Source organism: Numenius arquata, chromosome 20 (genome assembly GCF_964106895.1).
Source record: "Numenius arquata chromosome 20, bNumArq3.hap1.1, whole genome shotgun sequence".
Classification (NCBI taxonomy): Eukaryota; Metazoa; Chordata; class Aves; order Charadriiformes; family Scolopacidae; genus Numenius; species Numenius arquata.
Window position 1 is genome coordinate 9,049,255 of NC_133595.1, and position 20,590 is coordinate 9,069,844.

The following is a 20,590-nucleotide window of genomic DNA, read 5'->3' on the forward strand; positions in this document are numbered from 1 at the left end:
GATCCTACTAAAGAGGACTCCATGTTCCAGCCTTTCTCTTTGCTGCAGCTTTAAAACTTTCTATTTTTGTCTGTAGGAATCCCATCTCCCCAGCTCCCTTCTCTGCTAAAATCATCGAGCTGGCGATGCTGAAAGTCTTTCATCACACGCCAAGATCTGGGTATGATGGAGAACGCTGTGCCATTTCCTCAGCGGGAGAGCGTGGGCAGCACCATCATGGGGGTTCACCGCCCGCTCCTGGGGCCAGCATCCTTCAGAGGACGGTTCTGGGGAAAGCTGCTTTCCTCCACCAAAGGATGCTTTGGCTGGGATATTGCTGCACAAGCACAGTGTTACCCCTTTGAGCCAGAAAACCGTTCCGGAGCATTCACAGCAAAAGCAACACTCACCTTTGGCTCTGAGGATGTTTGAATTCAGGCTCCAGCAGCCCCACACGGGGCAGGAGCCTCATCGTTTTCGAGGAGCCCTCGTAATTTTAGCCACTGTCAGGTGAAGAGACTCTGCGCAGCAGCCAAATGTGATAGGCAGGGTAGGGCTGCTTAATTTATGGAAGTGCATTTCTTTTTGATGAGATTTTGAGTCTAAAAGCTCTGGGAAGGGTGTGCTGTTTTTTTATTGCATCTCTGAACTCAAATTATGTCAGAATCCATGGGCACAGTCTGTGCTTGTGGAAAAAAAAAAAAATAAAATTAAGAAAAAGTGCAGGCTTAGATGGCTCCGGCTGCATGAGCGCTCCTGGTCCAGCTCAGTGCAAAGTAAAACAGCTCCTTGCAAATCTCTGCCAAGGGCTCCCAAGGATTAGCCCCTCGGCATCCCAAGGGAGCGCAGGCTTTAGCAGCGTGCCAGGGATTATACACACATCCCAGCAGCGAGCCCTGGTCCTGCTCTGCCGCAGGACGCCTGGGAGCCGGTTTGTTCCCAGGTGCTCTCTGCTGTATCCAGAATTACAAGGTCCAGCTGTGTGTCCTTTTAAATGACTTGGCTTGGATTCCCCTCGTGTGCAGTATCTCTCGGTCCCAGGCCCCTTCTCTGTGTATCGCACGGTCTGGCTGGGGCTCGGCTCGGCGCTGGTCGGGGAGCGCTGCCTGAAGCAGGGACCAGCGTTGTCCTCCGTCGTCCTCCCGGGCGCCTCGCGGCCCTGGCTCCTACAGCAGCCAGAGATGCTCCTCACACGTCAATTCCCAGCCACACCGTAACCTCCGAAAGGATGGAAATTTGGGGTCACTGTCTGCTCTTCTGCACGCTGATGGTCATTGTGTGAAACGTGCATGGACAGCCATTGCTCCTAGTAAATATCTGCACATCAGCCCAACAAATTCTGGTTTCCACTGCAAAGACAGGCTCCCGGTGTTCGGAGGGCTGGAGGCAGGCTGCTTTTGGTACAAGGGTTCCCTTATTGAGCAGATTATTCTGAGTAAATTATTGCAGGCAGTACTGCTTGGGGTCGGAGAGGCTGGTATCACCAGCTGTACTAATGTGTAAAGATTTGGGAGACATTGATATTTTCTGGAGATAAACTCTTGATAACACTCACGCAGAGATAAGGGAACAGGAACTTGGGCCGCAGTTTTGTAACATTTTCCTGATTTGTAGCGGTTTAAAATATGCGTGTGATAAAGCACTTGATGGAGCAGCTGCAGCGAGGACATGTCCTGGGAAGCATCTCCATCCTCCTTGGGGACGAATGGCCCAGGGGAGCCGTGCCACCGGCATGGGAAACTGCTGCTTTCAGTCACATCATGTTGGGGCACGGGATGCTCTGGATCCTGGGCCATCAAGAATCAAGACCTTTTATAATGTATGTTTTTAATGGCGATGCCTGTTACTCTGAGCAGCAGTTGGAGGGAGGATAAGGACTATTTTTGATGGCTTTTGGTTATCAAGCAGGGCGGTAACACCTAATGCTCAACAAAAAGCCTAAATCTGGCCTATGAAAAGGAATGAGTTATTCCTAAAGTGTTTGAGTGTTGAGACACATCTAAATCAAATTATTGGGCGAGGGGTGGGTTTCTGCCACGGGGCTGGCAGCTTCCCCTAAACACTTACTGTGTGCGATGCCTGAGCTGAATACCCTTCAGAGCTGCTTAAGAGCTTCTCTCTTCCATTTTGGTGATATCTTTCTAAATTATACATTAAACTTAGCAGGGTGAGTAATGCATCACAGCTTCCCCCTGTCAGACTTAATGTTACTTACTCAGCTGTAGCTTTGTGTTTGCCTTTCCCTTCCGTTTATCTTCAGGCTCGGTGCTGGGACGGAACAAACCTTGGGTCCTCCTTGCCAAAATCTGTCTGATATAGAGATGCTCTGTTGGAAACCAAATGTGACCTCAGGTCTGAGCTCTGGGGAGTGCGGAGCGGCCCCGTACCAAGGCAGTGCTGTTCCACGAGAGCAAGACGTACCACGCTGTAATTTCTGTGAAAGGCCCCTGGAAAATGCTATATTCAATCGAACCCATCCTACTGTTCTGTGGGGTGCAGGCACTTTGCTGGTTTTGTGCTTGTGAGCACAGAAACTAAAACCACCCGAAGAACTTGAGCTGCTGCCCCAAAAGGCCACCCGCGCGAAGAAGGGTCTCAGCAACTCATCAGCTCCGTGAGCACTGATTTTAGGTAACGAGGCACCCATAAGATAGCTGTTGGAATTTTAGGTGCTACAGGAAAAACAAGTCATTGGCTACTTTTCCACACCAGCGTGTCTGAAGACAGATAGTATTTGGTTAAGTGCAGCTTTAAAAATGAAACCCAAGTAATTTTCTTCCAGTGGCTTTTCAGAACATGGCACAGCAAGATGCAGCTGAGAAGAAATGCATCTCAGTTCTAAGTGCTATGTATTAATGCTGGTTTCTTTTGTGAAATTACCAGGCTTTGCTGAAATTCTGGGCCCACTCACCTTTCATAGAAATGGTATCTCCTCTTTAGGCACTGATGACAATTGTGTTTCTAGGGCAGCTACAACCTCTGAAATGTTGATGTTACACAAGGGTGACAAAGGAGGAATTCCTAATTTTAGGGTGTTTTTTTTTTCCTCTTGCAGTCTGCTTGCCCTTTATATTTCTTGTACTCACTGTTAAATAATTCGCTCCTGGGAAATCAGCTGGAGTTCCCTCTCTTTCCACACTGCCTCCCCCTGCCAAGGCTCCCCCCTCGATTTACCTCTTTCTTTGGCCACATCAGCACTTTAATATGCAGATGGTGCAGGACCGGGGCTGTTTCAAGCAGACCTTTTATATTGTTCCACTTCATTTTACTCTGTGTATATATAAATAATTGGATGCCTTCAGCAGGTTGCAGTGTGCTCCTGAGTCATGCTGCCACTATTTCTCCTCTGCTTCTTTTGCAGAATCGGGTGGGCAGAGGGGGGAGTCAGGGCTGCTCTTGCAATAAAGGCAGTTGCTCATTGCACCTGAGTGGGGTTTTTTTTCTGAACAGTAGTCAGCTTTTGCTCTTTGTATCACCCTTTCACCTTACTATGTTTACGTTTCTATAGCGAAACACTGTATGTTTTCAACAAAATTAATCAGTATAATTATGTGTGATTTCCAATGTCAGGTTCAGCTGAAACACTGATTTAGGGCGGTGATTAGCCTTATCAGAAGCAACGAGGACGGAGAGCTAATCTGTGCCTAAAACTGTTATTTTTAAAGATGCCGTTTATACTCTGTTCATAAATTGAATATTTCCTCTGAACCCCCCCAACCAATTTGAATAGAAAATGTATTTATACGAGATTGTTGCTTTGCTGCTACGGGCAGAGGCTGCTGTTACTCAGACAGAAAGGGGCTGACCGAGGTGTGGGTATTTATTCTCGGGACCTCTCCACCTTTGTATTTGGCTGAGGTTATACCAAATGAAATTACTTAAATCTGCATAGTCTTTATCATCTCTGATCCCTAAAAGAAATAAAAAACATTCACAGGCTCTTTTATTTTATTATGAATAGTGCAGCAAGAGTAGGCATGTCTTGAAATTCTGTTCCTCCCGTGTAAAATACCGGCCAGTGGTTCATTGCCTTGGTGCATCCCTTTACGTAGAAAAGTCCTTGAACCCTTACAGGGTTCATGAGACAGATTCAAGGTCTGTTACGAACATGAACGAGTCGTGCAAGCGTGGATTTATTCCTCATTTCAACCATGCAGCCTTTCAGAATAAGGAGCATTTTAGAGATTGCAAGCTTCAAGAGTGATTAATTTGCTATTTTAGTCCGTTAGAAAGTGCAATTATATAGAAACGAACTTCCTGCATCGTAAAAAAGTTCAGATCAATTAAAACAATTTACTTTCTTGCTAATGATTTCAGACCATTGTAATTTATTGGTAAATAAGTGACTTCAAAAGCACGTTTGTTCAGTGAGTGCACAGAGGAAATGTTAGCAGGTTCTTAGATAAATGAAGTCTGGAATTTGGTGACAGGCTCTTGCTGCAAACTGTATTGGGTCTTGGTGCACAGCTTGAGGGATTCCAACCCTTGGAGGAGAGCTAAAGCTTCTGGAGGGTTTTGGTGTCCAGAGAAACATGGGTGGGAAGAGGGCGGTGGTGGTGGGACCCGTCTCAGACCTGGGTCCATCTCATCCATCCAGCAAAGGACTACGGGCGTCTCGCCTCCGTCCTTGGGAACGGCACAGGGCTCAACGTCCCACTGGGGTCCACAACTTCAAACCGTAGCTCTTCCACATTGTATTTATGGTGAAAAGCTATTTAGTTTGGTTTTCCCTGATTATTTTGGTTACAAATAAAAACTTAGGGTTTTTTCCATATGCGGACAAGCAGCACTAACAAGGTGAGGCACATCCCTTTAGCAGAGTGAAAAATTCCTGGTGTTAGGGAACAGGGTAGGTCTGTGCTCTGGTGCTCAGCAGAGGTGAGGAGTTAAACAGCAATTATTGGGCAGCTGTTTTATCAGCTGCAAATACAGTCTGCAAAATCTTTTGAGTGGTCTTTCAAAATGGACCTTTCTTCAGTAGAACTGAATAGCATTAAAAAAAACTAGGAGTCGGTGCTGGTTTTGTCAGGGTCTCACTTATCCCATGGACAAGTCTGCTGCAGCTTCAATTTGCCTGCTTGGTAAAAGAGGCTGTCACATGCCAGGGACAACCAGATCTGTCAACCTCCACACAGTTTTCCTTTATTAGTTCTATTGGTTTTATTGCCTTTCCTATGCTCTGAGGGATGATGGTTGTTTAGTGACAAGAACCTGGAAAATCATTCAAGTTGACAATGCTTTTTAGATTTCATTTTTTCCCCGTGTCTCTATCTATAAAAAAGAATGACTTGACGACGCACTGAACTTAGCGGGGAGTTTGTGATATTGCTGAGAACTTGCCTTCAGGCCCTGGGATCTGCTCGTGTTGCCGTCCCCACGTCACCAAACCGCGGTGAGGTACAGACCGTTACCTGTCACACCAGAACCCTGGCTGGTGCCTCAGCCTTTGTATGGCAGGGACGTGCTTTGTTTTTTTGGCAAACACTGACAATCTGGCTTTAGTTTCCTTAGGCATGGCAGTTCTTCTGGTCATTCCCAAATTGTGTGCGCAAGTCAGGAGGGAAGATTTTTGTGATGTTTTCCAGGTTCTTGTAATACTGAGCTGAGTGAAATGTTTCTGACGTAACGCCAAAACTTCAGGAAACCTGGAGAAGTCAAAATCCAAACTAGCTCTGATGGAGGATCCCCTCTGCTGTGCACGGGTTTCCATCATCAAACATTCCCTGCCTAATGAGAGGGATGCCGTGGTCCTTGGTCGTCTCCTCATCCGGAGCCAGAGGAGACCCTGCCGGGACTCTGTGTGCTCACCCGCGCTGGTTCTGCGGGTCGTCGTCTCTGCGTGTTCCTTTAGAGGTTTCTCTGGTGCTCCCGGTGTGGGGGGCAGGCAGCAGGTATCGGGGCAGTGTCTGCCCTTCGGGCTGCGGAGCAGGACACGGTGTCCTGGCGCAGTGGCATCAGTGTCCCCAGCCCGGGGACGGGCAGAGCCGGTTCTCCCGTCCCACAGGGCAGGAGGAACGGAATCGGCTTTTGCATGTGTAACGAGAGCAGAATCCCCTTGGCTCCTCTGCCGTCCGTGTCTGTCACTGAAGGGGCGGTGGGGACAGAAGGGTGCTGGCTCCGGCAGAGCCACCTGAAGGGGCGGTGGGTGCCGGCGCTGGGGCCACTGCTGCCGGGGTGAGCACAGATGCTCCCGCGCGGGGCGTTTGCTGCCTTGGATCCGTGTTTTCCTGAGAACAAACAGGCAATAATGGGGAATCCCAGCGACTTCAATTTCTGCTGTAGCTGAGGTTTCTGCTGGTTCTCGCGCTCCACAGCCCTGACAGAAATGTTCCTGATGGCAATAGAAATGTCCTGATGAAGGGTGGGGAGCAGCCACGGCTCCTGTGTCTCTGCTGAGATGAAAGCCTTTCCTGTTGAGCCGTTTGCGAGGCGGCATGACTGCAGTCACCCCAGATCAGGCTGTTGCTGAGTCAGCAGCGAGTCTCCATCCCGGCAGCATTAGAGGGTAATGGTTGGTGGCTGGGAGAGAGAGGACACTCGTGTCTCGCACCAAATAGGAGTCATCTGGGCAGGGTTTCTGACTCAAAAAGGCAGCCTTTGCTGGTGAAAGAAAAGCGTCCCCAGGCAGAAAAACGGTGCAGGATATGTGCAAATGCTAAAATGCTAAATATTGGCATTTTCTGGGAAAGCACAGCACTATATATTTGCTCAAGGTAGATCATGCTATGAAGATAACTTTGCAAAAGGCCTTTTGATTAATTCCATCCGTTAATGTAAGGGATATACTTGTACTTTTAAACTGGAGTGTAGTGGAGCTGAACTGGTACCAGGGGACTGGCTTGTGCCAGTGAAAGGGAGCAGGAGCAGAAGAGAAGATGTGCTCTACCACGAGAGCCCAGAAACAGCCAGGAGGCATAGAAGAGCGTCAATATTCCTCTCAAAAATAATCTTATCTGCAGCAACGTGTGGGACGCTCAACAACAGAAGCTCAGATCAATTCTCTTGCTTTTATCTTTTCTTGAGGCGCTGCGTGATGAAAAGTGACCTATATACGCAGCTGATAAATAGCCAGAAATGCTGCAGCCGCTCTCACCTGATGATCTCCAGCAATTACCCCTGGTGGGGTGCACACCCCTGCTCGGAGCCCCCAAGTGGTTGGGAGGGCTTTGGTGACCGGCCCCGGGGGCCACACAGCCCACGGCAGCAAACATCCTTCACCGGGGGGGGAAGCAGCAACTCTCCTTACTGCGGCAACAAATCACATTTTTCTTCTCTTTCTGTCTCTTCCGTGTCCCACACCTGCTGGGGTGGTGTTTCTAGCTATTAATACTAATTAATAATACTAATGATAGTATTATATTCTAATACTTCTTTATGCTATTGAAAGGGTTGTAACTACGTGTGAGAAACGCTGTCTAATGATGAAGCTCAAGATGTGAGATGTGCAGCTGAGGAAGGAGAACTGGTCAATCATTTTGTAAAGGAGAGTAAGACGAGGGTCTCTGTTCCTCTTCTGTCTAGCCAGGAAAAAAAAATGAAAAAGCAGTAAATTTGGAAAGTCTGGATAGTGGGGAATATTTGTTTCTGGGATCTCAAGTGCTCTTTCCACAAGCCATTCATTCCTTGGAGTTAGCTTTTTCTTAAACGTTTCTTTAGATGCGTGGATGTCTAAGCTGAAAAAAGCCCTTTGATCTGCGCCTGCTTTCCCTAGCATTTACAAACTTAAAAGTGCTTGTGTTAAACTTTAATTATTCCCGTGTCTGGCACTGGATGTTCCGACTACTGCTGCTTCTTTGGTATCTCTCAGAAGATACCAGTGTATGTGGCTGGGTTAAATAGCTGATGGATAAAATGAAAAACGACTTGCCATGTGTAATAGTCTGCATCTGTTTTTGAAATTTAGCAGCTTCCCTGCCTTTTCATACTTTGTAAAGTGTGCAGTGTTGTTGGCATTATGCATTCTTTTCTCTCACTAATGTAAGCGTACACCACAGGCAGCAGCACTCAATTTATAAAATATCTCCACTTCATAGACACTTTTGGTGAGTAAATTTAAAAAAAAAAAAAGGGAATTTCTGCATATAACAGCAAATGCATTGCTATTTGTTATATTCTTCATAAGCCATTGCCAAAACTTCTCTATTGTTGTTAGAGCAAACTGTGAAATAAAAAGATCAGGGAGAATCTCCAAAGGGATGAGGTGAGACACAGCCGTGGAGTTACCAGAGAACTTGGCAACTCTCTTGTGCCGCAGCTCCAAATGCTCACCTGATAAATTTGCTCTCACTACTTAAAAATCTAATGGGATGTAGCGTCGGCATCTGTCATCCGCTCAGCCTGAGCCCAAGGGCTAAACAAAGCTCACCTTCTTCTGCTTAAATAACACAGCTTTGGAGGTTATCGGGGCACTGTCATCTGCTGGGAAATTACCGGGCTGCTCCCACGCAGGGGTTTGAGGCCGACGGATTCGGCTGAAGGGCAGTTTGATTTAGCCAGGCTGTAGCACCCCTTCTGCTCACTGCAAATAATATCATCTCCAGCCAGCAGCCAGGCTGCTCGCTCTGCTCGGGAGTCTGAGGCAGGACGTTCACTGTTCTCTCAGTGTATGAAAGAGGCGCCTGGGAAAGAGACATGATTTTGGGTAAAAAGGAGGCAGGAAGGAATGTATGCTCCTCTGAATTCCGAGTTGTGTCAGTGCAGACCAGAGCTGTTTGCCCACCCTGGGAGTGGGTTTGTGTTTGATCTCATACATGAAATAAAGAAACAAAACCTGATTGTCACATGGTACAAGAGGATCTCCCTAAAAGATACCCAAGTACCTACACGGCTAGAAAGGACTCGGGGTCCTTGGAAGGGTCTGATAAGGAGATAAGTCTTCTCTCATCAGCAGGTTGGGAAGCCTCTCTGAGCCGTAGAGCAGCACTGGTGGGGTTCACCTTTCCTTTTAAGATTTAAAGACATCCGCTTGGGAGTCTAGAAATACGGATAGAGGAGGCCCTGAGAGCTGGGCTCAGTCTAACACCGCCTGCAGCAGGAGCTCTTAGATGCTAATCTCTGTTTGTTAATCTCCTCTGTCTGGGGAAATTCGAGGCTTCTGAGTGATAGTGAAGAAGAAAGAAGGGTGTCTAATAATCTTTTTCTTGCCATTCAGAAGAAATTCAAGTCTGATGCTTTTTTTGCCTTAGGATTCAATATTTCCAGTCTTAAGTGCTGCATCAGTTCCCAGCTGGCTGCTGCAGATCTTTAGGACACAATGTCTAATGAGTAAACGCCAGTGACTGTGGTGGGAGTGGAGGGGTCCTGCCTGCCCCGACCCCACAGTTTGGGGTATCTGGGTACCTGCCCATCGCTGCCTCTGGGGACAGCCCCCCTGTTGCTGCCCTCCCAGTGCACCCTCAGTTTGGACTCTTGCATCTCTATGAGCCCTCACGTCCAATGCAAAGTTGTACTCCAAAATATGTACCACAGAAGGAGAACTTTGGATTCCCTGGCACTGGGGGTTACTCTTGTCTGGAGAGGTTATCCAGGCACAACAAAACCTTCGATGAATGACCTATATGCTGTATAGCAGTGTCCTAACGGTTATGCCATAGGAACAAAAGTGGTGCAAGCCTATCAAAGCGAAGATTATGAAAGTGTTTTGATGTTTGCCCTCTGGGAATTGTATTACCAGTCACTGATATAAAAAAATTTAAAGAACCTGTTAATGGCAGAGACCTCAGAGCCAGAGCAAAGAGTAAAAATAGAAAGGACGTATTGGCTTACCACGTATCATGTAGGCTGCATGGAGCATTAAATGGCATTTATCTCCTGCTCCTCCAGGCAGGCACCAAGGTCTGTATCCGTGTGTACCCTTGCCCAGCAGCGGGACCCCCATGTCCCTGCCTGCATGGTGCAGACATGTGGGACAGGGATGGGGCTGGTGCGCACCGTGTCCTGGTCAGGGAAGGGCAGCACATCCCATCAGACTTGTCAAAGCCGTTCCCTGGTCCAGACACCAGCCAGAAATAACAGCAGGCACATAACAGCCGAGCACGGCTGTACAGGGAGCCCGTCCTTCCTCAGGAGTGGTGATGGGGTGTCCTGCACCCTCCTGGCTGCTGGCCGTAGGAACCACGGCACAGCGCCGGCCCCCGGACACCGCGGGAGCTGCTGTCAGATTCCAGTGCTGCAGAAAGATCCTTTTCTGGTTGGCACGGGTGGGTTGTGTGGGGCTGGGAGTCCTCAGCACCCTGTGAAACACCGAGGTGCTGGTCTTCTCTCTCTCACACGCGTGCAAACCCTTGGAAGCACCCTCTGTCCTGCATCCTCCACTCCTGCGTCCTGGCACTCACGTGCTGCTGTGGGGAGAACGCATGTTTTTGAGGGGCAATCAGCTTCCAAATGATTTTAACACATTTACATACGTATAAAAATAGCTTAGAGGTTGATGAAGCTTCGGGAGCAGCGCTGAGGGACAGCATGTCTCTAGAGGGAAAGCTGATTGCAAGCTCTGGGTACGTTCTCCTGGGGTTTTCTTGTTTGGTATTTGGAAATGTCAGCTTCCTGTTGCTTGGTCCACCTACAACAATACCAATTAAAAAATAAAAAGTGAGGTATCTTCAGGTACACATTGAACTGTTCTTAATTCACAGAAATGCATTAATATTTAAAAGTTAATAGTGTTATTGAGGCAAACTAGGCCATCAGCACATGAGAGAAAAAAATTGCACCATCTGCATTCAAGCCAGGATTTGAAGCAGTGCATTCTGTTGATATAAACTTTGAAAGCACTTGGTGAATGTCAGCAGAGCTTTGAAATGAAAATTTCTTCTTATTTCAGACCAGCTATTGTTGCATCTCTGGCTTGGGTGAGCTGGGAAAGGATAGAAGCCACTTGGGGCACGCTTTATAATGCTGGCATTTCTGGAAGGTGATGAAGATGGAAGTGTTTTGAGCTGAGCTCTCTCTGAGCCTGTTTGAAATGCAATGACAGAATTCCCATGTAAAGGTTGTGATAAAAACAGAAAGAGGGAGAGGAGATTGTGTGCTTCAGAATGAAGAAAATAAGAAGTCCTCATAAATGTCAGCTGAGGCATCTCTGGCTCAAACTTGTTGGGAAAAACAGTCTGAATGCCATAGCAAATCTTTTACAGAGTAACAGTTGGAGAGGCTGTCACCGTTTATTCAGTGCCTCGATATTTGGGTTTGTATGTGCTAATTTGTCACGGCTTTGTTTTTGTCTGGATGGTGTAACATGGTTTGAACTATTATCGCAACTGCAGGGCAGAGCCCTGCGGCTTGGGTGGCCACAAGGTTCCGAACAGACGCTTCGTGCTATCAAGCTTTTGCTTTGCTTTACCCTAGAAAGAGCTGGTTTTTGCTATTAAATCAAGTAATCCTGGTATACAACTTTGTCTGTATTGGTTAGCAAATTATTTGAGATGTTCTGAAAATGAAAAGCACAATTCAAGGGTAGGACACTGAAATATAAGAAGTCTTTGATTGGCTCCTCCGCAGCACTTCACATGCAGGAGAAATTACGCTACTCTGGAAATGGTTGCAATATGCAGGTTTAATATCAGAAAACATAGAGGGATATTGTTTAAGTGTCAGTCTTCAAAGGTGGAGAGTTGGAGTAGCAGTATGTGCACAGTATAACAAGAAACTTGTGTCTGTAAGAAGCCTCGTTTGTCAGGAAGAGCACCTCGTAGGAATTCAAACCCAAAGGAACCTTTGCTTTGCCCTCACAGTCGTTGTTTGAAGAACCTCAAGGCTTTTGCAGAATGAGTTGTAAAACCCTGGACAACTGGAGAGAGCAAGTGAGAGAAAGGAGGAGGAGATGCTCTGGTGATTTCCATGGCAAATTTGTCTCCTTTAAAAGGCAATCGATACTAGATGCGGCAGCTGGGTTAAACCCATCCATTGCCATTATTATGCGATTTTCATGAGCAGGGTGTGTGTTAAGCAATAACATCTCCAAGTGAGCTGAAGTCTGGGCGCTGGGGACTCGGGTCTCCTGGCCCTTCCCAGAGAATGCTCTTGTGTCTCCGGTGGGTCCATTGCTCCGGAGCAGTAACTGGGACAGGAGATCTCCCGGCTGGGTGTCTGTCCCCGGGCCAGGACACAGGAATTCTGCATCAGTGCTGCCGGGTGTTTCCAGATAAACAAAAGCAGTCCCAGCTCATGGCAGGATTATCTTGTCCCTGTCAGCTGCCCGTGGAAGTTAAAGCTTCCAGCTGGGAGCGGTGACACTGATGAAAAGAGATTTCCATTGTCTGGAAGAATAATACCTGCGTGAGAGAGAGAAGTGCCTTTTGTTTTATTTTGCTGCACGCTTCTAGTTGTGCGGTATCGTCCTTCTGTTATACCTCTCACTGGCACAAGAGGCATTGCTATGGAAAATAAGCAATTCGGAAATCAATTTCGTTTTGGAACTTTGGAGGCCAGAAATTACAGTGCTGTATTTTTCTGTGTCTTTCAAAGTGCACGTTAAATAAACATGACTCCCAGGACTATTCAGGGGCAGCTCTTGGTATATAAAATACCTTCAAATATTTCACATTTGGTGATGTATTAGTAAGTGTTTGGTATTTGTTCTCTATTAAGAGTCTCTTACTTTGCTGCGGGCACTATTTGAATGCTGCCCGACAGAGCGGGCTGATCCCCGTGCTCTTGGTGTCCCTGCGGGGTTGCTGCCAGGCGCATTCAGAGATGTCCTGGCTTTTCCCTGGACAGGACTCTGCTTGTTTCCTGGGGCAGCTCAAAGCAAGGAGCTGCACGGGATTTCCCAGCCCAGGGCCCCGCTCTGCAGCACGAGTTCTGCTTCTGCCTCCGGCTCCGGTTCCTTCTCTTCCCGGTGCTTCAGCTCCTGGGTGCCAGGGCTGTGCTACGCCTATGTTAATTGGCTCATTCTCCCTAATTAAACATGCCCACCTCAAGATAACTTAAGGCAATGGGTTGTGTACTTAAAGTCAATGTTAGATTTGTTTTGTTTGTTTGTTTGTTTATGCTGTTAGCATGAAAGATTAATATCTTCTAATACCTCAGCCACCAGGTTGCCTTCCATAGTGTGACCTCAATTAGGAATTAGTTCAAGGATAAACAAATTGCTGGGATTCAAACCAGTAATCGTGTCCAAAGCTAGCATCTAGTTTCTGGAAAGGAAAAAAAATCTTGTCAGTTCTGTGTCTGCGTTGCGTATTTGTGCCTTGTACTTCTGCTGTCCCAGGCTCCGCTCTCGAACCATTGAAAATCCAGAGGAAACCCTCCAGATGGAATCTTCTGCTGTTTATAGCAGTGTCTGTCATCCGCACCTCTGTGTGTCTTGGAATGGTTTCATTCCTTGGTTTGTTTTCAGGTAATATATAGATTATACATAGACACTCCCAGTACCTGTCTCCAGTTTCCTGTGGGTGCTGGAGCATCACGTAACGGCAGCCTCTCAAAACTGCAGAAACCTCTCTGTATTATCTTTTTCTGTGTGACAGTCTGTTGGGGCTTAATCCCATCACCCCACAGCTATGGATGTGCATTATGTTCCCAGAAGCCTGAGATTCCTTTTCAGCCTTTTGGATGGCCTGAGGAGTACCAAGTAAACCTCTTGAATTAAAAGCTGTCGGAAAAGAAAAAACTCTTGTATCGTTTTGGGGGTGACTGGGGAGGGAGGGGGCACAGGGCATCCCCCCACCACGGTCCTCTCCTCCTTCTGCCCTTTTGCCTCGTGGTTTAGCCATTAGGTCTGGTAAAGGCTGGTTCCACCTTCCATGTTTTTAATAACACATAGTACTTTGCAAGCTCGACGCAGCAGAAATAACGTGGGTGTCAGCAACGGCCGGGGCGACTGGACCCACAGCGGAGCTGATGGCTCTTCCCCCGGGGGCCCAGGGCTGGATTTGGGGGTGATTTCCTTGCAGGGTGGCTGGGATTAAACTCACCAACGCTCATCATCCCTGAGGATGATTTATTTCCTTTCGCCCTTCCAGCAGGGAGTACAAATGCAAAACTTTCAGCTCGGGGTATTTTTCCAAATAAAATACCTTCAGCTGGGGGTCATTGGCGATTTGGGAGCCCCTGCCAGTGAGATTTAGCCTTGAGCTGATTTGCCATTGCTGAGCAGCTGAAGAGCAGATGAAAGCTGGCCAGAAATGGTTTTTGATTTTTGCTTTTAAAAAAAAATCACCCAAACCAACAGAACAAACAGAGCATGCTTTGAGATGGGGACAGGAGGAAGGGAGAGGGTTTTTGTGATTATTCTGTGCTGCCTGAGAAGGGAGGCTTCCCTTTGTGTTACTGGCTTTGGGCAGTGATGAGGAAGCAGATGGTGGTTGCTGAGATGAGGAAGGTTTCCCTTGCGGCGCTGGTGGTTCCTGCCCGTCCTTCATCCATCCCTTCCAGGCTGCCCCTGCTTCTCCCTGCATTTCTGCCCTCCCCGCCTGCAGAACGGGGGAGCTGGAGCAGCCCGGCTCCTTTCGGCTTCGTGTTTCTGCTAATGCGAAAAATACAAACATGGAGTGGGCTGGTGGAACAAACAATGGCTGATTTACTTGGTTAATTTAAATAGCGTGTGGTGGGTGTCACGGGGAAGCTGCGTCGCTGCTCCGGCAATCACGCCGGGAGGGAGGTCTGCAGCGCCATTATGTGCTGTTATTACTTTCTGGATAATGTATACACTTTCACTATCACATAGGTTTTCTCCTTCATTTTTCATGAGAACTGGCACTAGATTAATGGTGAAGCCATGGAGGAAACGTAACGCCATGCCAGTCTGATTTATTGACCACTTAGTGCTGATGAAGCTGCAAACAAGAGTCAGACAGATGTTGCAGCTGCATTTTTCTTTATCAAAACTAACAGCTTTTTGTGTTTGGTTTTTTGTTTTTTTTTTTTTTTTTAAACCACTTCTTGTGCCGTCCCCCTCTTACCCTACACACCAGGGATACTGGAGAAAGTCCCTCCACCACCTTTAAGGATGCTCCGCTGCGGGGGGACTGGGTGCCCCTGGTGCCACGTCCCAGGTCAGGGATGGATGGCAGCAACCTTGTCTGGGACACCTGGGAAGCGGAGCGGCTCCGCAGGGGCTCTGGGCACTGGAATGAGGTGCTGTTTTCCGAGGGGCACCTTTCCAGAGCCATCTGCAGCCCGGCCCAGGGCTCCCTACAGGGAGTAGGGCATGGCCACTGTCCTGGCACATTTCCCACGTGGAAATCCCATTTGTAATTTTTCTTCTAGTCTTTTGCATCTCTCTGGTTCTGCTGGTAGGTCTTCTCAAAGGAATAGTGATTCGCTGCCGATTTTCAAATTTTCCAAAACATATGTATTCCCTTAATTTGTGTCACAACATTTCAGTTCACTGGGTAGGCTGGTGTTCATGAGACTTGCCAATCTGAGGTCAGCTTTTAGATGTAGATGTAAAGAACAAACCTCTACCTCTTGGTTTTGTGTTTATTTTATATGCTTCTGTATATAAAAAGCATACATTCCAATGCCAACCCACTGCTGAGGTCCACTGGCTTCTGCTGCAGCACAGCCAGGGATCCCCATCGTCCTGACTTTCGCGGTGACAAACAGCCACTCTCAGGCTGCAGAAAATACAGTTTATCTGAAAGGAAGGAAGAAGCAGAACTGCCAAATCACCCAGGGCTGCGGTGGCAGCGTGTCCTCGCTCTCTTCTTTGAAACTTCTCTGAGAGCAAGAGGTCTTTACATGAAATTCCTGAAGCATATTACTTTTTATTACTTCATCATCTAAATCACTAATTACATTAAATTAGCTGATGGAGACTATTTGGGTGTATAGGTAATCATTTTTATTATCTGAATCTTTTCTGAATTATGTATGAGGACCATAATGTTTTCAGACCTCTCCTCCGTCTCCTCCCCGGTCCAGAGCAGCCCCATCCCCTCCTGTTGGAAGTGTCTCAGCCGCCCCCTCCGTTCCCGGGAGCCCCCGCTGTCACCTCTGTCACCTTCACAGGATAAAACGGGAAGGCTGAAAGGGAAAAGTAGCTCCGTTTTGCGCAGTTACCTGAGGATTTGCCCTGCAGTGTGGAAGGAGAGATGTGTCCTTCTGTGGCTGTCTCTCATCTGGGGCAGATGAGCCCCGTGAAATGGGAGGTTTTGAATGTGTAAAACTCGAACATAAAATTGCTTGTCTCCAGGAGAATCTCAGGAATAGAACAGCCATCAGTTTTCTTTGCTGTAGCGCTTTCCAAAACTGCTCTGAAATAAGATGCTAGCAGTTCCTTACCAGGTTTCTTTGCCTCTTCCCTGTGCGATGCAACTCTTCTTAACGCAGGCTGCAAGAATTTGATAGTGCAATCTGGCAGAATCTTCACGGGAAAATCCCCTGCTTGGAGCTTTCAACAGTAGAGGGGGGAAAATGCAAGTTCCTGCTTGCGTGTCTTCCTAACTTACAGGAGAGCTTCTCCTCCAGACAGAGGGACATGTCTGGTTCTGGGAGCCCTGCTGTGTACCGGGGTGTGGGGGATGCAGAGGGAGGGAGGGCAGGCTCAGGGGGCTGCTGTGCTGGCCATGCTGCTGTACATGGTCACCACGTGGAGGGGTGGCCTTTCAGCTGCCGGCACCCTCTTGGGAAGCCTCGGGGAGCGGGGGGACGCTACCAGGTGTCCCCTCACCGCGGGGACCTGCAGGATGCTCCCCACATGCAGGGTGGAGGGTCAGCCCCAAGCTCCAGCAGCTGCCCGGCACACTGTCCATCGCCTCTGTGCTGTGTTTGCCCCGTCAGAAGTTAAACTCCCCTGGTCTCTCCTCGGTGCGGGTGTCCACGTGCTGCTCCCCACTCTCTGCGGGTTTCATACGCAAGTGCTCCCATTAGCACAACCTTTGCAAACGAATGATGACTTCTGTTCCCTCTCCCACTCAGAACGGGGCTCTAACAGCATTAATGAAACATTAGAGTTTTAATTACACCATTATCCTATTTATTTTTATAAATAATTCCAAAGCAGTCATTAAAGTTTGTGAACTTAGGAGTAAATGACTTAAGGGAAAGAAATGAGCTTCTCAATCCGGTTATTGTGTGTTGTACCATCTTCCCGGGATGCTGCTGGGAAACTGGCAGGGTTGCTTCTGTCTCTGCTGTTCAGGCGATTCATTCCTCGCAGGGAGTGAGGCGCTGCTGGGCTCCCCAGGCGCCTGCGGCATGGGGCGATGCTGCAGCGCGGGGCCATGTCCCCTCTCGGGCCTGGGGAGAGGGGGGAGCATGGGACATCCCCGTGGAGAGAGCAGCCCACGGCAGGTCTGGAGAGGACACGATGCCTTCCAGTCCCAACCCGCTGCAGTTCGCTGCTGTCGTCACAGAGCTGCAAGATCTTCCAAAGACAAGAAATTTCGGGCTTGTCTTGATGGGGCACTCCGTAATGCTGTTTGTGAGACTCCTTGGCCCTTCCCTCCCTCTTTCTGCCTCCGTACAGAGAGTGTGGCTGTTACTCACGTTCTCGGGTGAATTTCCATATATTTGAAATAGCCCAATGTGGACCAGAACTGATGAAACGAACAGACCGCAGGTCCATTAAACCAAAGCAAATTACCTGGTGTTTGTTGCGACTGGTGTTGGCAGGACTTTTGGAAGTATTGGGTGTTGCGTGGGCTGGAGAAAAGGCTTCCCCTGGGCACACACGGGAGCAGGAGCAGGGGCAGCGAAGGGTCCGGGGGCAGCTGCGTGGCTCCCACGCCTCGGCTTTCCGCACTGCTCTTCTAAAGAACGGCTCTGATCTCAGGGAAATCTGGTACATCCTGGCATCAAATTATGGTGCTTTCTTGTCATAGTTTCAATTAGGAAGGCAAATGCAGAGAGACCTGAGTGAGGGAAGAGGCCCAACCATGTAACCTTTGCTCTGCTCTCCCCACAGAACCCAGACATCGTCCTGGTGCACTACCTGAACGTCCCCGCCATCGAGGACTGCGGGAAACCCTGCGGCCCCATCCTCTGCTCCATCAACACAGACAAGAAGGAATGGGCAAAGTGGACAAAAGAGGAACTCATCGGACAGCTCAAACCGATGTGTGAGTATCTGGAGGCCTTCTCGCTCTTTTGCTTTACAAAGGGTTAATTTAGATAACGATGTCTCTCACTGCCACCAACCTTCCCTTTGAAGGAGTCATTTGTCACTGTCAAAATCAACTCAGGTCTACAGGCACTTTCTCTCTTCCCACTATTCAACATGTCTGGGATGTGTAGTGTGAGAGCTGCCCAGACTATCTCCAGAAAGGTTGTATCTCCAGACAGGTCCCCTCCACGCACTGGGGAAAAATTGTCCCCATGGTCTTGCATTTTCACGTGCCGTTTGTTGGCACCTACTGGCTGCAGAGACCCTTTGTGGTGTCATCAGGGAGGTTTCCCCAAGGGCACTCCGTGTTTGTGTGGTTCGGTGCTGGATCGGAATGGGATCACAGAATCATAGAATGGTTAGAGTTGGAAGGGACCTTAAAGATCATCGAGTTCCAACCCCCCTGCCATGGGCAGGGACACCTCCACTAGAGCAGGTTGCTCAAAGCCCCATCCAGCCTGGCCTTAAACACTTACAGGGATGGGGCATCCACAGCTTCCCCGGGCAACCTGTTCCAGTGCTTTACCACCCTCACAGGAAAGACTTTCCTCCTAATATCCAATCTAAATCTCCCCTCTTCCAATTTAAAACCATTACCCCTTGTCCTGTCACTACACTTCCTGACAAAGAGTCCCTCTCCGGCTCTCCTGTAGGCTCCCTTCAGATATTGGAGGGCTGTCATTCAGATATTGGGATGCTGTCGTTCACAGGCGGGCTTATGGAGCGGGGTGTTTCAGGGTTTCCCCCAGAGAAGGCTGCTGAGGTGCGCAGGGCCGTTGGGGGGTTTGTCTACAAACAGGCAGCTCTGTGGGGTTCTCTGCGCCCGCCCTGGAGTGTGTTTTCTTTCACACAGCAGTTATATTGTACGGCTTCCTCGGGAGACTATGTCCCAACATGCACACAAACATCTTTTTTGCAATGGCAGAAAGGTGAGGCATAACATGGGTTTGTGAGCAAGAGAAAATTAACTGCAGCAGCCACGATACCCAATGGAGGTGCTTGCATCCAAGTCAACAAACACCAGGTCTGCTTTTCCCCCTCACCCCTGCCCCTGGTGGGATGCTGGTGTCCTGCCCAGCTTCCCGTAATTAGAGGTCACAGCCATGAAGTACATGATGATGTGTCTCAACCACCGGCGAAAGATCAGCCTTGTGCTGACGGCAGCGTCAGTCATCTGGGTTTGCACTGCTCCTTTATTGCATCCTGCGCTCTGCAGACCCGTGTGTTCCTTTCCCATGCAAAGTTGGAGGGCAGAAGAGAAGAGAGAAAATGACGCGTTTGCTAAACAGAATATTGCCTCTGGGACTGATAACCTTAGACAGAAATCCAAGATTTTGAAGGTGTAGCTGAGACTGGACAAGTACCTCAACATTAAACAGGAGAGGAAGTGGCAGCCTGTTAAAAAATCTGCAGTGCATCAAGAAAATTATGTGAAAACTACAACAAACTCGCCATAAATTTAATAACACTTGGCTCTTTTATGTCTCAGGAGGGAAGAGTGAGATTCTGCACAATTATTCAGAGTATATATGCATGTACACGTCTCTGTTTATGGGTACATATCCTGGGAAACGCATCCTTAGAAATGTAGCTAAAATAAAAGCTTTAGATTCTGATCAGACCTAGAAAACAGAGGACATGGATAACCATGCTGGGGGAAGGCAGAGGGGCACTGCTCGCCAAGAAGCCATCAGATTTGTTTCCAGTATTGGGTGTGCCATGAAATTCTGGAGCCAAGCACATTAGTTTCATCACATTTTTGCATTAATCACATTCTTTCACAGGCTTCACAGTTTGATTGCCTGATGTTTCCAAATGTCTCTGCCCTAAAGCAGGTTTGTCAATGACTTAATCAAAGCCTCGTGTCACTGGTGACAGTCTCACCCTTTCACCTGTTCCGTGTTGCGGTTCATCTGGTTTTATTCCTCTGGACTTGGAAGCTGTGTGAGGTTTTTGTTGATTCTTTTTTGTTTTCTTGGTTGCCAGTTTTCATAAGAATTTTGCGCTTAAGACAAGTTAGTGGTGATCCAGCCAGGGTGTGCATGGGGGTCCGAGGCCAAATGCTGTACCTGCAGGAGGGTTTTACCTCCTGTTTCAGACTATTGACGTAATTCAGAACTGGGAGAAGCTGATACTGGTTTTACCTTCGGGGAAGACCCTCCTCCTGGTCAGCGGCTCGTGACAGCGCTCAGTTCTTGGCTCGCTGAGAACAAGTGCTGTTTGTTCAAGTCCTCCTCAGCCTAGACCAGAGTCGGGTACTGAAGCTGTTGACCTCTGTCAGTTATTAAAGCTTTTATCTGTGAATGTAGGATAGCAGAGAGTCAGTGGTGTGGCAGCCAAGGGCTGGGAGCATGTTCTCTTGGCTGTGTGTGCCTGGAGAACTCAAAGTGATGTGGCAGATGGCTGGCAGGGAGAGAGGCACCGCTCCGAGAGCCTAAGCCAGACAGATACATCAAACTGTTTTTCCTGAAATGCAGAGACCCTGACTGGGGTGAGCAGGGAGTTTGCTCACGTTTCTTGCATCCATAATTCACTCGGCTCCCTCTCCCTCCCCTGTGGTGT

The 20,590-nt window shown here is 48.3% G+C and overlaps 1 protein-coding gene across 1 annotated transcript in view; it reads left to right on the forward strand.

Moving 5' to 3' along the window:
- Window positions 1-20,590, forward strand: part of CAMTA1 (calmodulin binding transcription activator 1) — a 267,647-nt gene that overhangs the window by 192,381 nt on the left and 54,676 nt on the right. Inside the window, exon 7 of the mRNA XM_074161814.1 lies at window positions 17,831-17,984. Coding sequence (XP_074017915.1) covers window positions 17,831-17,984 — 154 coding nt within the window. The remainder of the gene's footprint in view (window positions 1-17,830; window positions 17,985-20,590) is intronic.